The sequence below is a fragment of the Lycium ferocissimum genome, chromosome 2 (genome assembly GCF_029784015.1).
Source record: "Lycium ferocissimum isolate CSIRO_LF1 chromosome 2, AGI_CSIRO_Lferr_CH_V1, whole genome shotgun sequence".
NCBI classification, from domain to species: Eukaryota; Viridiplantae; Streptophyta; class Magnoliopsida; order Solanales; family Solanaceae; genus Lycium; species Lycium ferocissimum.
In genome coordinates this window covers 4,605,338-4,622,732 of record NC_081343.1, presented here as the reverse complement: position 1 = coordinate 4,622,732, position 17,395 = coordinate 4,605,338, and the positions used below count along the sequence as shown (strand labels likewise).

The following is a 17,395-nucleotide window of genomic DNA, read 5'->3' as shown; positions in this document are numbered from 1 at the left end:
TTCTGGCCTAATTGAAAGATTAACTGAATGGTTATTGGTATTTCTTAAGGATAAGGAAGATTTGGCTGAACAAAGTTTGCTTACTTTCAGGTAATCTGTAAGTAAACTCAACTTTAAAAGCATTTTTTTTTCTTTGGAAGGGAGAAGTGTCAAAATGTTGTTTGTCAGCAGTAATATCATCATAAGGTAACTTTTTCTAGCAGACAATGTAGTCGCTTTCAATGTAGTTAGGAACTGAATTTGTGATTTCATTACTTACTGCTTTGCATCAATTGGTTAAAACACGACTATTCTTTTTTTTTTTTGCTGAACTTTTTACATACTCCCTCCGTCCCAATTTATGTTATGTAGTTTGAGTGGGCATGGAGTTTAAAAAGTAAATGAAACTTTCGAATCTTGTGATATAAAATAAGCTAAAAATATTTGTTTGATTATAAATTATCTCGTTAAGCATAAAAGTAAAGTTTAACGTTAAATTATTATCAAATAAAAAAATATCTTAATTTTTTTGGGACTGACCGGAAAGGAAGGTGTGTGTGGGACAGAGAGAGTAGTGATTGGTTTTACTATCTGTAACTCAGTTGAGGTTGTATAGTAAAGTAAGAGCAGCAGAAAAAAATGCTTTTGGTTGTGGGCCTGTGCTGTCAAAATTGTTGTTATCAAGAATGGAATATTTGGCAGTTGGGGGATCAGTAAGTGGCAATTCAAATAGTGTTGCTATCCAAATTTGGTATTCTGGGTCTTTCATATATGTTTGGATTTATCATGCTAGTCATTTTCATGGTAATTGGTTCATAACCCTAATTACCAGTGGAATTGTAATCACCGTCAGTAATTAAAGGTGTCTATGCTATCCCCCTCCAAAAATGCCATTTATTGCATCTTTTGGTTTTATTGGTTTCAGATATTTCTCATGCTCTAACTAAACTTGGGTCCCTTTTCTTCATCAATATGGTCAGCAATTCACAAGTGTCCAGTTCTTGATTTGGCGAAAGAAACCACCATCAGTTTGTTTGGCTATTTTTGGACTCCTTTGTTTCTCTTCTCATTCAGCTCATTGGCAGTCCAATCTTCCAGTTAAATTGTTGCTTAGCCAATAACTCAGATCACACTTTCCCTTGAGATGATTGTTCAAGCTTTTTTGTGGGACTGTTGAGCGATTCACTTGCGTTTCGTTTCGATCAAAAGTAAGAAGGGGTTAGATGACAATAGATGAGTCAAGTAGCAGCAGCTCCATATGGAGTAGAGAGCAAGATAAGGCATTTGAGAATGCCTTGGCAACTTACCCTGAGGATTGTGAAGATTGGTGGGAGAAAATTACGTCTGATGTTCCAGGGAAAACATTAGAAGAGGTTAAGAATCACTACGACCTCTTAATAGATGATATTAGCCGGATCGAGTCCGGCTCTGTTCCTTTACCTTGTTATAACTCTTCTTCAGACAGTTCTACAAGCCATGGTGGTGATGAAGGAGCAGGAAAGAAGAGTGCCAACTTAAATGGTGAATCAAATCATGGAGGTAAGTCTTCGAGGGCAGATCAGGAGCGCCGCAAAGGCATTGCTTGGACTGAGGATGAGCATAGGTTAGTAACCATTGCTTTATATCTACAAGTCTTTTCTACCCTATACATATCTTCAAAGTTAATGGCAAGTGCAGGCCATTTATTTTATCCACTATCATGTATTACCCCAGTGTCACCTTATTTTAGTATATCCATATAAATGAGTAAAAGATGCTTGCACTTCTGCGATCGGTAAGCTACAGTGGAATTTTTTCACTGTCGGTAATAATGTATTCCTAAGCTCAAGGTTGATCAATTTGCGCTGGGAATATTAAGTGTGCTTCTTACATAATGTTTACATGTTAAATCTCAAACAATATGCCGAGTCTACAGTCACTTCTTCTAGATCCTGGAGACTATGGTTTGTAATGCTTATATCACTCATGCAAGTACCACAATTTATTTGCATATAAAGCTTTGGCAAGCTTGAGCTTGTGTCATGTAAAATGATAGCAGAGAGAGTATCTTGACTTTCATTTCTCACTTGCTTTGAGTAGTATTTCTTTTATTGTTTGTGAAGCTTCGTTTGTCATAAGAAGCAACAAGTAATGTTGAATGCCGGTGTTCCATTTAAAATGTTTATGCTAAAGAGAAATGTGGACACTGTTTGGTTGAATTTGAAAAGGAGAAATTGAGCAGTATTGACAAATTATGTGAGATAAGTGCATATGGAGTATTAAGTTAGTGGCTTACAGCAAAAGTTTATGTGAAACCAGTGTAATAATATCAAATATTCCATGGTTAAATGAGTGAGCTAAGATATGAATAGTTGGGTATCTATAAGTAAAACTAAATTCAGGGAGAAAATATCTTAAAGGCCCTGTTTATCATTACTTGCATCATTTTGTCAAGAAGGCAGGTTAGATTCTTTTGATGTTCGTACACTTGTACGCAAAACGATTTTGTCAAAATTGCCTCTTTAATTCTCCTTTATATATTAATACTGACTGAGTCACTGAGGATTCATAGCTCAAAATAGTTCCATTAGGATACATAGTTTCAAGATATAAGTAGTAACCTTCCTTACTCCCACAATGAATTCAACCTTGCGATGGCAAGGGAGGAATAATCTAGTGGAAAGGCCACCTCCAACTTTGAGATCAAGGGTTCTAGTAAACAATGTAGCAAAATGAGGAAGGGCCTATTGACTCCTGTAAAGGGTGTTAGCCGGATGGGTTTACCATATCGACAAAGAAAAAGATACAACCTTGTGATCCAATCCTTCTATCCTGTTCTTTGCTTCTCTAAACCTCCCAAATGAGCGACACTAATTTAATTGTATTGGCTAACGTGTTCTACTGAAGTGAGCATGTACATGAATTGCTTATCCTCTTAAGAGTAGGCATTCTTCAAAATTTTGAAAAAGAACTTCAACGAAAAAAATCATTTTTTTGCAAAAACTGTTTTTTCAACCAAACTTCAAGGATGAAAAGTTTTTCAAATACTGAACAACTTTGAAACTTTTAAGCAGCTTTCGCAGAACTGAAAAAAAAATTCTCTCTTGGCATTTGGTTTCTCTCTTCTTGGCCTTTGATTGAAAAGTAGATCCCGGAGCATTTTTCTTACAATTTTTTTTTCTTTCAAATTTTTGAGGCAAACGCCACGTTTTTCTTTTCTTGCTTTGCAGTTCTAATTGGTTTAAGTTATTCCTAATTTAAGTAATCTGTGTTTTTCACTCGAGCTTTCTAAGTTGCTGGATTTCATCCTAAATAGTACTCGTTCAAGGTGTGATGCCGAGGTCATGGATGTTCTCCCAGGTTTCGTTTTCTTATTCAACTCCCCTTTGAGCATCCATGTTTTATTAGTTGCCTTTAACTTACAAGTCAATTAATCATGTCTCTGGGTTTGGCAATTAACCAACTTGAAAGCTTTTATTTTGCACGTCCATGTTTATAGCGCATCCACTGTATCAGAAGTATTGCTCTATTTCTTGCCTAAGGCATGCAAAACTCCGTATTTTGTGTCCCCCCCACCACCACAAATTCTGCATTTCGGTCCTGCATTATAATGCTTTTGTCTTGGCTCTTGTCCTCTGCTAGTGTTTGTGTTAACTGTTAAGTGTCATTCTGCATCACTGTGGTTGCAGCCAACCATTGATGCAATACTGAGACACTTCTGCTAGCAGCGAATAAGCTCATTAAAAGCGCCCCCCCCCCCCCCCCCTCCCCCTTCCGAAAAGTATAAATAAGAATTTAATTTTTTTTAAAAGATTCTCATCTTTTATCCAGAGATAAACTCAGACTTCTCTTTAAGACCCCTGTTTCTGGCAAAACTTTGAACAATTTCCTTGGGAACAAATATTGTGAGTTTCAAATTAATTGTTCAATGAATTAAGCCCATTGTATGGAGACATGAAATGTGATTGAATTGAAACTGGAACACTTAGAAGACGGAGGGAAGGAGAACACTTTTTGTTGCTGGAAAATGTAATTGTTCAATGAATTAAGCTTAGGGTTGTAAAGAGATATGCTGGAGATGGAAAGAGTCATACTAGATGAAGTAATATTTTGTGCTTCAAAGATTTAACAATTTGGAAGATTCATTCAAAAATTGGGGGTTTCATCATTTACTTTCTTTTATTTTAGTAGGCGGCAGTTATTTTTATCTGAAGATGTAAAACCTGAGTACATTTGGATTGGGCTTCTAGGGCTACCATTACATCTTTGGTTGAAAGAGGGTTTTCGAGCAATTGAGGTTTTGTGGTGGATGATTTTAGGAGAGGTAGAGGTAGGCCGTAGAAGTATTGGGGAGAAGTGATTAGGCAGGACATGGCGCAGTTGCAGCTTACCGAGGACATGGCCTTAGATAGGGGGTTGTGGAGGACGTGAATTAGGGTAGAAGGTTAGTAGGTAGTGGAGCGTAGTCCCGTGTATCCATTCCGTATTAGTAGGCGTAATATTATCTTTGTAGTTCCTTGCCCTTTGATTTCCTGTTACTTTCTGATGTCTCTTGTTCTTCGATTATCGTATTAGTTCGTTGCATTTACTGTTATTTATTTTCATACTGCTTATTTATAGTATTTTGCCATGGTTCCTTTACTTTCATCAATTCTTGGCTGACTTTTTGCCCTGCTTTCTCTTGAGCCGAGGGTCTTTCGGAAATAGCCTCCCTACCTCCCAAGGTAGGGGTAAGATTTGCGTACACTCTACCCATATGTTGTTGTTGTTGAGGTTTTGTGGTGATTTTATTGATTTAGGCAATGCAGACACTGGCATCTTAAGTATGATAGAATTTGTGTGAAATGGAGGGACAACCACATTTCTGTTAGTCTGAGATTAGAAATTGAGATCTGTATAGAGGTAAAATCTACCACTTGGGTAAGCTTGGAGAAGATTTCAAAATGATTGATAAATTAGGGAGGTGTTGGCCATTCGGCAAACACCTATAAACAACCAATGAAGAATTTGGTAGTATGAAATGAAGCTCTCTTTTTGTGTGGGTTAGGAGACATGTGCTTGATCAATCATACAATTCAAAATTAAATTGTATGAAATTTTCAAAGGGAGATGTGAGAATTCAAGGGGTGCGATGTACTCGGTAAAACAGACTAGACTCGAATCCAATTGCACACCTGGAGATCTTCTTGTCTATGTGCCTATTCAGGTTGCTAAATGGAAGAAAGAAATTTGGTGAACAAAGTGGATATATTGGGAGAAACTTGGCATAATTTCCAGCAAAACTATGGCCTTTGGCTATTCTTTGTTCCTAGATCCAGTAGATGTAGACATTGAGGCCTTTAAAATAATAGTTAAGAAGGTAGATTTCATGAAGTTACACTTACAGGAAGTAGCTTATAACATAGCCCTTTGTAAGAGGTCCGCCAAAATGATTTGACAGAAAATAAAGAATTGGAGTTTTTTCCAACCTTCCATTTAGAGGTTGCAGCCATACCAGAGGTGACTGATTTTGGGATGGGGTGATGAGTCCTTAGAACATATCCCAAAAGCATACCTCCTACCTTAGGTGGAGGAAGAATAGTGCATGTATCTTCACCAAACTTATTGTTAAAGACATAATTAAATAAATAAAAGTGAGTTCTCTAACAACTTACGCTTTTAGATGAGATGATCACACACTTAAACATGACATCAGAGCAGACAGAGGTCCTGGGTTCAAGTCTCACTGCTACCCATATTTTTTTTTAAAAAAATCGCATGCTTGGCCATGGAAAAGAATCAGGCTTGCACGCGAGGTGATGCCATAAAGATATAACTAAACAAATAAAAGTGTGCTCTCTCTAACAAATTCTCCAATAGCTCTAGCTTCTAGATGAGATGGTCACACATTTCAATACTTATTTTGTTAAGCAAAAGTATTGAATTAGATGAAGAAAAACTTTTGGGAATCAGAAATATTTGGATTTCCTATCCGTTGAAATGTAGGGAGTCAAATAGTAGGAACAAAAGAAGATTCTGAATATTGGTCCATAGAACGATTACTGACTTTTATTGCTTAGGAAACTACAATTGGAGTAGGGACACAGGGCTTGGTAACACTTACATGGCAAATAGGTGTGGATTGAGCTGTCATCAACTCAGGAGAAGGTAGTGGTGGCATTTTATTCTTTGGGTTAGGAGATTGTGGTCATGTAGAAAAGTAGGTCTCACGCTGTTCCTGTTTCACTCGGTTAATCTCAGCATTGTATAGGCTATGAAGAAAGGGATGAGTGAACTGAGATGTTGTATGAATTGACTGCATTCTTAGGTATATTTGATGTATTCCAGAGATTGTACATAATATCTTGCCAAAGAGACTTGACAATTCAACAAATTATGGGGACACAAGGTGGAGAGATTTTTTGCGACTTGAGATTTAGAAGGGAATTTCAAGATTAGGAGTTCAAAGATTGTTAGCCTTGCTACATAGGCAAGTCAATCCGGTTGATAACCCCGATGTTTGGTGGTGGGGCCTGAGTAATAACAGAGTGTTCTCTGTGAAGTCTTTTTATGAGACTTTTGGTTAGAGAGGAGCATGTTTTTCCATGTAATGCAATATGGATTCCAAAGGTACCGAGGGAAGTGTGCTTTTTCACTTGGCTAGCCGTTAGGGGTGATTTTGACAGCGGAAAATCTTAGAAGGATGATGGGGTTGCACCAGGGATCGGCTCTCAGCCCGTTTCTATTCACCTTGGTGATGGGTGGATTGACGCGACAAATCCAAGGTGAGATGCCATGGTGTATGTTATTTGCGGATGACATAGTTCTGATTGACGAGACTCGCAGTGGAGTTAACGCTAAGCTCGAGGTTTGGCGAGAGACCCTGGAGTCTAAAGGGTTTGACCAAGACGGAATATTTAGAGTGCAAGTTCAGTGACGCAACACATAAGGCTAGCGTTGAAGTGAGGATTGGTACCGAGGTCATTCAAAAGCAAGGAAGTTTTAAGTATCTTGGGTCTATTATCTAAGGGAATGGTGAGATCGATGATGATGTCAAACATTATATTGGGGCAGGATGGATAAAATGGAGGCTAGCATCCGGAGTCTTGTGTGACAAAAAGGTGCCTCTGAAACTTAAAAGCAAGTTCTACAGAGCGGTGGTTGGACCAACTATGTTGTATGGGTGGAGTGTTGGCCAGTCAAGAACTCTCACGTTCAGAAGATGAAAGTTGCGGAAATAAGGATGTTGCGATGGATGTACAAGTATACTATGAGAGATAGGATTAGAAATGAAGATATCTGGGACAAAGTGGGAGTGGCCTCGATGGATGATAAGATGCGGGAAACGAGGCTAAGATGGTTTGGTTATGTGCAGAGGAGAGGCACCGAGGCCCTAGTGCGGAGGTGTGAGAAGTTGGCTATGGACGGTTTCAGGAGAGGTAGGGGCAGGCCGAAGAAGTATTGGGGAGAGGTAATTAGACAGGACATGGCGAAGGTTCAGCTTGCTGAGGACATGACCTTAGATAGAAGGCTATGGAGGACACGGATAAGAGTAGAAGGGTAGTAGGTAGTCGCGAGTTGCTCTATTTAGAAGGTCAATAGTAGTAGTAGTACTTGTATAGCTTCTTGCTCTTCGACTTCTATTACATTTTGTTATTTCTTGTAGTAGGATTAGTGTATGCTGTTGTATATCGACTGTAGTTACTGCCTTTTACCTTATTTATTTGTGATAGCTACTGCCTCTTTTTCCGGCTGCTTTATCATAGCTTTGTCGCTCTCGCTATTTTCATTTTAATACTGCTTTGCTCCCCTTGTCCGTATCTAACCTTTTTTGTCACGCTTTCTCTTGAGCCGGGGGTCTTTCGGAAACAGCCTCTCTACCTTCCGAGGTAGAGGTAAGGTCTGCGTACACTTTACCCTCCCTAGATCCCACATTGTGGGATTCCACTGGGTATGTTGTTGTAAAATCTTAGAAGGCTGGAAGGTTGTCTGTATCAGTTGGTGTTACATGTGTAAAGAGGCGGGTGAGGACGTGGATAATCTTCTTCAACATTGCGGGCTAACCATGAGGTTATGGTGGGATATGCTTTGGTGGTTTCGCACTGCATGAGCAAACTGTGAAAGATTTGATTTTCAGATGGAAGAGCGGGAGAAGGAGGAGAAGGTGAAGGGCTTGGAACATGGTTCTACTTGCGTTAATGTGGATTGTGTGGAGAGAGATAAATAGGAGAGCTTTTGAAGGAGTAGAGTTGAGTTTCTCTCAGTTGAGGAGTAGTCTCCGTTTCCTTATTTTCTTTTGGTGCACACAGGAAGTTCCTTGTTGTATAGACGATTGAGTGGAGTTTGTAGAGAATCATATCCTTTTGTAGATTCTTTACCTTATGGTATACCCCTTGTATATGGCCAGTTGGGCCGTGTTTATGAATGAAAATACTTTTACTTGATCAAAAAAGAAAATTGATGGATCTCTATCAAATAGACTTTGGATGATGTCGGAGATTTTAATGTAACCAGACATTGTGGAGAAACATGCTTCAAGAGCATACCTAATTCATAGAATTTTCAGGCACCATAGAAGAGATGGAGTTCATTGACTTTCTCCTTTGTTTTGAATCTTACATGGACAAAAGGGAGAAAGATCCATGATGACATCAAGGATAGACAGGTCGATGACTCTCCATAAATGCATCGTCAGAACATATGTACATGTCTATGGATAGAACTAATATGTAGGCAATCATTCACAATTAATAATTGTAAATTGTAGCAGTATCTAAGGTTTTCAGTTATAAGTGATAAATTGAAGTAGGAATTGGCTTGGAGTTTGCTATTGCTACTATAATCTTAGCGCCTCAACAGATTTTTGGTTAATTAGGTCTTCCTCAGAAACTGACATTTTTAGTTAAATAATTCTAATTTTTTTTGTTGATAACCGAGAAATATCGGAGGACCAGTGGTGCACGGTTCCATTTACTCGTGAATAATTGGCCAGACCTTGTACCCTTCTCCACTTAAATCCCGTGTTATCATATGTAGCAGGATTAAAATCCGTAATGCGCGCCTAACCCACACATCCCTGGATATGCTCTTACCTAGGGATGTAAATGGGAGCAGGTGGGGGTGGGAGTGGGGGAGGAGGCGGGGCAGGCAAGTCTTGACGGCCAAAGTTTTGACCTGTCCTGCCCCATTTGACATTGTTTCCTGTTTTAGCCATGCCCTACCCTGTCCTGTTTATATTTAATGCTTTAAATAGTTCTCGCAGTGCTATATTATTTGATAAATAAAAAGATACCGTGATGCGCACACAAACGCACAAGCTTTAAGATGAGAGTCAAGTTGCCTAGAAAGCATGTAAGCAAATTTGAACCTCTAGCCTTGAAAAGTTTTAGATGCATGTATCCAGAAGACATCACTTTTTTATTTATTTATTTTGATGGATCATTATTAGAGATGGCAATGGGGCAGGGCAGGGTAGGGGAACAAGTAAATGAGGCTGGACCCGGGCAGGCGGGCGGGGCAAAACTTAATTTTGCTTTTTTTATGGGGCAGGGCAGGTGGCGGGTTGGGTCAGTCCTTTATGTGAAAATTGGGTTCCTGAGATTCCTACTTTTAGAAACAAGGCACAAGGGGGGAGGGGGATTATGTTTTGCTTAAATGTTATTAAAAATCATTAATGTGGAGAAATACTCTTCATTTAAGTGGACAGCTATCAATTACCAATCAATAAAAAAGGTGGACAGCTATCAATAACCTTCATATAAAAGAATAATCCTTATGAGATTAGAATTAAAAAAAGAAAAGTATAATCCTTGTGAGATTATTTCACATTGTAATTCAAAATTATAATAATCTGTCATTTTAATTTTGTATTTGATTATTGTTTGATCTTGATTTAAATTTTTAACTCTTTTAGCTTATTCTTCCCAAACTGACCATTACACGGATTATTGGTACCAAAACTAATCACATGTACAATATACAAAGGTCGTATTATATGTAATTCAAACTACAAGATTCAACTATCTATTTAATTCAAGGCTTGCCTAGTGTGGGTTATCTCTCCTGTGTGGTTTGCGGGCTATGACACAGGAGTGGGGTTTACCCTATGCGCACCCAAAGGGTAGCGGCTGCGGGTTCCCTTGTCATCGAAAAGAATAGATTCAACTATCTGTTATTTGCATCATATATGAAATGTCAACAATTTTCCTAACACAAGCAATTTTCTAATTTCCCAAATAATACATTTATGAAGTAGTTTTTGTGCCAAATATGTTATAAATAAAAGGAAAATGCACAAATTCATCACGAAAAGAAACAAATGCAGTTGTTGTTTTGCTTTGTCTCGATCAGCTTATTCCCTAGTATCTTAGAGGCATTCTGCTGTTATTATTAGGTCATTGGCAAGATTGAATTGGGGAGTAGAAGCTCTCACTATCTTTTAACTAGCTGATCCAGAATATATCAAGCTCAACACATGTATAGCCATGATGACTTATGATAGAATTGGATGTCCAGTATTTGAAAAAGAGGACAATTTATAGGCTGAGTCAAGGAGAGTAGTTTCGAAAAGGCATCTGTTTAGAGGTCAAGGGTGAGTTATCTTTGTGAAGCATCTGCTTGCTGATCCATTCTTACTTCTCCTAATGAACTTGGTGACAGTAAGAGCTATTAGTTTCAACATCCTATTCTTTAGTAGACTGTTCTGACAAACTTCCTCATTGAAAAGCCACTCCTTCACCACTAGAAAGGGTGGGAAATAGAAAGTTTGTGCACTTCTCAATCATTATTCTGGGGTTCCTCATTATCAGGACATTCACTTTTATCTTCCATCTTTCCTGGATTTCTGTGGCGTTTGTCTTCTCAACTCCCGACTGGTGAACTTACACACCACACGAAGTGTGTGTTTGCCCCAAGTCAAGTGTGTAATGGCAACTGATGTCTGTCATGAATGGAATATAGACAGAAGGGGGCAAAAAAGAACAAAATAAAAATGGCGGGCAGTCTCAGTTATAGATTTTATGTGGTTTTACTCTCTTCTTCCTTCAGCTATAACTAGATGGTTGTAACTGTTTACTTAAGATGTCACTCTAGCCTTTTGGTGCACTACAGAATCTCAAACAGGTAGATCGAAGAAAGCCCGACCATCAGATCCACTGGCCGGGGCTTCAGTTTGTAACATCTATGCTTCAACTGATGTTTGGGTGGATCTCAGGCTTTAAGTTGCATCTTTTCCAGATAGGCTGGAAAATGGAAAATGTAGAGTACTAGAATGGTAGGATGGATTACCAATCAAGTCCTTGAATCAGAAGTTGGGCTTTCAGAATATGAGGGGGAGTTGGACGTAGGCTTGTTTCTGTGTCTGCTGGTTCTTAATAATAAGAAATAGAGAGGTTAGTCTTCGAGATATATTTTAGTAGTATTTTAAATGGTAATAATTTGGGGGCTTTCCCAGTTACGATAGTATTATGTGAAGAAACTGGTGAAGCAGATAAAAAGAGTGCACAAATAAAATATTGCCTCTCATGATATTGACTAGTGTCCATGGATAAAGATTGCATGGAATCTGTCACCCCGATAGTACATATTTGAAAACAAGAACACAGGTATTTCAACTTTATGGTATATGCTAGCATTTACAATGATGTATTGGCTGTCAAGTGCTCAAAAAAAAAAAAAGCATTTACCTTTATGAATAGGGGTTAACATGTTTCAAGAAAATGGAATGATAAATGATGTTGTTACTTATAGGATTAAAACCAGATAGTTGAAACGGAGAAGTGCTACCGGGTTGTTATATGATAGAAGGATGCCTTTCATAGTGAAAGGTAAGTTATATAGAATAACTATAAGACTGACAATGTTATATGGTAGCGAATGCTGGGCTGCTAAAGTCCAACATATCTACAAGATGAGTGTCGCAGAGATGCAGATGCTAAGAAGGATGTGCGGTCATACCATATTAGAGAAGATTAAAAGATGACTACATTCGTCATAAGGTGCAAGAAGCATGCATTGAGGATAAACTGCGAGAACGTCACTCGAGATGGTTTGGACATGTTCTACGTCGATTTATAGATGGACCAGTCCGTAGGTGCAAAACTATGGTAAGTGAAGGCATTAAAGGGAAAAGGGGTAGACCTAAAATTACATGGAAGGAAGTTGTCTCGAAAGATCTACAAATGCTTGGTATCAAGGTTATGTTGATTGCTAGAATGTTAAGTCTTAGTATTAGATTGTTCAGTTGTGGATTTTAGAAGAGTTAAGTTTTTAAATTAGATAGTGTGCTAAACTGGACAATATCATATGTATTATGTTCGACACCGACACATGTGTCTTTTATTCAATTACAATCTTCTAACCTCTCATAGACATAGTTTTAGAATTTCTTTGATCAATGCAGATTTAGCTAAAGATAGCGGACCATGGGAGAAAAATATCCATATAAGTGATAGCTAGTAGCTACTAGTTGAGGGTAGGTTTTAGAATTGTTAAAGAACTAATAATATTGTTATTATTATTTATTATATATATATATATATGACTTATTTTTCACTTTCATTTTATTTAGTTTGATGATATGAAATGAGCTTAAATGAAAAAGTGGGGATTCATATAGCTGACCCCAACTTGCTTGGGATTGAGGCATAGTTGTTGTATAGTCCTATAACTATTTTTTCAACCGTCTGACTGATTATCATCTAACAGTAGAAATTGTTCGAAGAACCTCCTGAAATTGAAAGTCTAGCTTGTAAGAATGTTTGTTGCGTTCCACTTTAAAGTGCTTCATTATGCATTTTGCTGGTGATATGATTATGATCAGTTTGTCTCGTTTATATATATGGTTTTCCATCTAAAGACAAAAATATATTACACTCTTGAATTTGCACTCTATGCATATTCCCAATTCAAGCTACCTGAAATAGCATTAGTAACTATGAAGAACAGAGTAAGTTAAAATAAAAGGCAGCCGGGTGCACTAAGCTCTTGCTACGCGCAAGGTCCGGGAAAGGACCGGACCACAAGGGTCTATTGTACGCAACCTTAGAAATGCAGGGTAAGGCTGCCTACAATGTAAGTATTTCTTTATAATCATATTAATTTTATATATGTATAGACTTAGTTCATGAAGAAGGGAGATGATTTTGCCTACAAAGTAGATTCTCTGTTGAAATTGGCTATTCCTGTTGGTAATATATAAGTAATATAATAAGTAACTGGCATTTGATTTCCAAGCGGTCTGAGCTTATAGTGTGTTAACTGTTAAGTGGTTGCGGACCACAAGGCTGTTCCTATTTCAAAAGATATTTTAGCATAGGGTTGTATTTCCTCTGCATACAGTCCGAATATGGTAAGCCAATACTTTTTCAGGGCTCTAGTCCGGTTCTTGACTCTTAAATGCCTGAAACTTGAGCTTGTTTGTGCAGACAGATATTTAAAAATCATCGGTTGCAAGGATCAAGTGTGAAGTTATCATTAGATTTAGCCTCTTTTCTCTCAACTAACATGACCTATTTCTTCCCGATCATTAGGTTTAGGGTTTCTCTAAGAAGATAATTGAATTGAATCAACAGGAGCCAAAAAAGTTGAGAAAATGAGATATAGTCTAAATCAACCAATTTCTAAGTTTGATCCAGTAGCCCCAGCTTGGTTAGGGTTTGTTTATTACCCTCATAACTGAACTCAAACGTATTATTATGATAACCTCTTAATCTGTTTTTATTTTAACTCGATGACTCTCTTCATCTTCTTTTCATTTTTCCTTGTACATATCTGCAATAGCAGGAAAAAGAGCTTACCGGATAGAACTATGCAATAACAGGAGAAAAAGTGTATTAGATAGAGCTAGGGGTGTACATGGACCGGGTTGGTTCGGATTTTTTAAACACCAAACCAAACCAATTGCGTCGGGTTTTTAAATTTATACACCAAACCAAACCAATAAAATTCGGATTTTTCAACCTCGAGTTTTCTCGGGGTATTTGGGATTTTTTTTTTTTTTTTTGTAATAGTCTTGATACAAAACATATAACTTTTACTTTAAATATTTCTTTAGTCCTACTAAGATACAACTATATAATTAAGGTCTTTCTTAAGAAAATAACACAAAATGTGAGAAGAGTGATGACATTGTATTAAAATATTTAACAAAAGCTAATAGAATCGGTTAAAGTAAATATTGCTAATTAACAGGCCATAAAGAAAATGACCATAAGCTAAAAATACTAAGTCATGCTAAAATAAGTACGGCTAATAAGTATTAATAACATGACAAAGAAAAAAAAACTTAAGTTATGTATTTTCACTCTCTAAATCAATTATGCAAAACTAAAGAATAGATATCCAACATTATTGTCATTCCTAGTGATAAATTGAATTTCTTTTGTTAGCATTAGTGTTGAGTTGGTTTTGGTTTGGACTTTATTTGAGTTACTAACATCCATAGGATATAAAACTTATTGACATTTAAAATTCTAAGTTCGAGCTTGAATAATATGATAATAGATAAAAAACTACGAAAAAATTTAAGAAATATTTATAAATTACATTACAAATAAATATTTTAAAAATTGAATATATGTAATGTCGGGTTGGTTTGGTTCGGTTCGGTTTGACTTTTTTTAGTTAAAACCAAACCAAACCAATTATGGTCGGGTTTTTTTTTTCCAACACCAAATCAAGTCAAACCAAACCACTAGTCGGGTTTTTTTCTCGGTTTATCGGTTTGGTGCAGTTTGTCGGTTTACTTTGTACACCCCTAGATGGAGCTAATAGAAAAAGAGTTCGAGAAGTGAAAAAGTATATTCTCAATGACGTTGCGATCTGGGCCAGCTTTCAGTTTTTATATCGACCCAGATCCTTTTCAAACATACCTGAAAATGTGTCCTTTAATGTGATGCTTTGTGAGTTTGCTTGTGTGCTGTGTGCTCATTGGCAGAGTTGAAAAGTGGTGCATTCTGAAATGACTTATTGGTTTCTTTCTCGTCTTTTTTCTTGCTTTGCTACTTGTGTTTGTCGATGCTAACTCAGTCTTTATAGTGGAAGTGACAATTAATCTCATAATGCTTTATCTTCATGGGTTTGAAAACAGATTGTTCCTTCTTGGCTTGGACAAATACGGGAAAGGTGATTGGCGAAGTATTTCCCGAAATTTTGTTGTGACACGTACTCCTACACAAGTGGCCAGCCATGCTCAAAAATACTTTATACGCTTAAACTCTATGAATAGAGACAGGAGACGATCAAGCATACATGACATCACCAGTGTCAACACTGGAGAAGTTTCAGTGCCTCAAGGTCCAATTACTGGCCAAACAAATGGTTCTTCTGCAGGAAGTTCTTCTAGCAAACCGAGCAAACAACCAACTCCGGCACCAGCTGCTCCCCCTGGTGTTAGCATATACGGAGCAACTAGCATTGGACAACCAATAGGAGGGGCCTTTGTTTCTGCAGTTGGCACACCAGTGAATCTTCCACCGCCAACACATATGGCATATGGTGTCCGGCCTCCAATGCCTGGAGCAGTTGTTCCTGGTGCTCCAATGACCTATCCAATGCCACATATGTCTATGCATAGGTAGTACAATTGTTTAGTTATGAAATTGTACAAAGTAAGATCGTAGAGGCTTCTGCTTGTTCAGGCTTAATACAATCTTCTCACTTAGCAGTATTAATATCTTTGTGATATCGCATAAATTTGACTTTCATTGTCAATTTATCTTATAGATCCAAAATAAAGCATTGGGCAAGACTTCATGTATCTACGTATGTGATGTAGAAGCACCAAGATATAGGGCAAGTAACCTTCTTGCTTTAGGTATGTAGGAATCTTCTCATGAAGTGAAACACTATTTGAGAATTAAAATTTTAAATGTATTCTGAAGCAGAATTGTAAGCTACGTTTGCTTCCATTGACAAGTTGAAACTAGTATTGAAATGCCAACATTGAGATCGTGTCAAGCCCAAAACAGACGATGATGAAGGTTCGATATTTACGACTATAGGTTTATTGACCGCCACTTTACAAGATTTCTGCAACCAAACAACCCCCCCCCCCCCCCCCCCTCCTTTTCCCCCGCCGGGTTTGTTATAAGTGAGATAAAAAAAGGAGTGGAAGTGTCACTCACCCCTAACCAAAAAAGGACCGCTACTTAAGTTCAATCTAGTACTTAACAAATTATTTAGTGTTTAGCCGCAATTAAAAAAGGGAGAGAAGCAGGTTCTTCACTTCCTCGATTAGCTTTTACTTCCAGATTTCGGGATATTGTCAAACATTGTGTGCTAAAGTTTGATTTTTTCAATTTAAAACTACTGCACATTATGTCCTTAAGTTATGTTTTTTCTGTTCAAAACTGTAGGACATTGTGTCTTTATGTTAAAATCGAGACAAGGATGAGAATTTAGAGAGACAATAATAATTGGAGAATTCGTTCTACTTTGTATTCATCATAGTGATCTCCTTATGTGGAAGTAAGATCTTCCTTTTTCTAGTCTAATAAGGTAATCCTATTCTAATAGGAGTACACATCCTACCCATAATTACAATTTCACCATAATAAAACTAAATTAAACTAGAATAGGGTTGCATCCCCCCCCCCCCAACCGGGGGGGGGGGGGGCTCTAATTCCCAACTTGCTAATTAAATATTGATGCCGCGATTTGCCCAAAGCCTTTGTAAACACATAGGCCAATTGCTCAGTGGTTGACACATGACTGGGAAGTATTATACCGGATTGGAGTACATCCCGGACATAGTTACAATCAACTTCAACGTGTTTAGTCCGTTCATGAAGCACCAAATTTCGTGCAATATACAATGCTGCTTGACTATTACAATATATTTTCACTTGAGATTTATGTTCAATGCTCAAACTATGCAAAATTCTCTGTAACCATTTCAATCCACAGACTGTCATTGCCATTGATCGGTATTCCGTCTCCGCTGACGAGCAAGAGACAATGCGCTGCTCCTTGGTTTTCCATGATCCGGGTGAACTCTCGAGGCAGATAACTAGTAAGTGATTTTCGAGTCAATGGACATTTGACTCAGTCCGAATCACACCATCCGTACAACTGGAGATCACAATCATTTTTCATCACAATGCCTTGTCCTGGGTTCTTCTTCAAGTAGCGCACCACACGGAGAACCGCATTCCAGTGTGCTTTTTTCGGTTGCTACATGAATTGGGACAAAACATGCACACAATACGACAACTCGGGTCGCATAAAATTGACAATCTACCGACCAAATGTCGGTATGGTTCCGGATCTCCCAAGTTGGCTCCTTTGGCCAACGCCAAACTGTAATTCTGTTCCATGGAAGTATTGATTAGTTTAGCTCAAAGAAATACAGACTCAGAGATTATATCCAAGGCATATTTCCATCGATAGAGAAATAACCCAGTTGGTCCACGTGCAATTTCAACTCCCAGAAAATACTTTAGAGGGCTCAAATCCTTCA

The 17,395-nt window shown here is 37.8% G+C and overlaps 1 protein-coding gene across 1 annotated transcript; it reads left to right on the top strand.

The window, feature by feature from the left end:
• The first annotated feature begins 393 nt into the window (after positions 1-393).
• LOC132032977 (transcription factor SRM1) lies at positions 394-15,833 on the top strand. Its single transcript, XM_059422802.1, has 2 exons — positions 394-1,582; positions 15,026-15,833. Exons 1-2 carry the CDS (start codon positions 1,203-1,205, stop codon positions 15,513-15,515), a joined length of 870 nt encoding a protein of 289 aa, XP_059278785.1. The 5' UTR covers positions 394-1,202; the 3' UTR covers positions 15,516-15,833.
• Positions 15,834-17,395: the final 1,562 nt, after the last annotated feature.

Excerpts from the sequence above, each read along its gene's own strand:
- LOC132032977 (XM_059422802.1), top strand. The coding sequence starts at position 1,203 with ATGACAATAGATGAGTCAAGTAGCAGCAGCTCCATATGGAGTAGAGAG. Across the intron at positions 1,583-15,025 it reads TGGACTGAGGATGAGCATAG|ATTGTTCCTTCTTGGCTTGG; the intron begins GTTAGTAACCAT and ends GTTTGAAAACAG.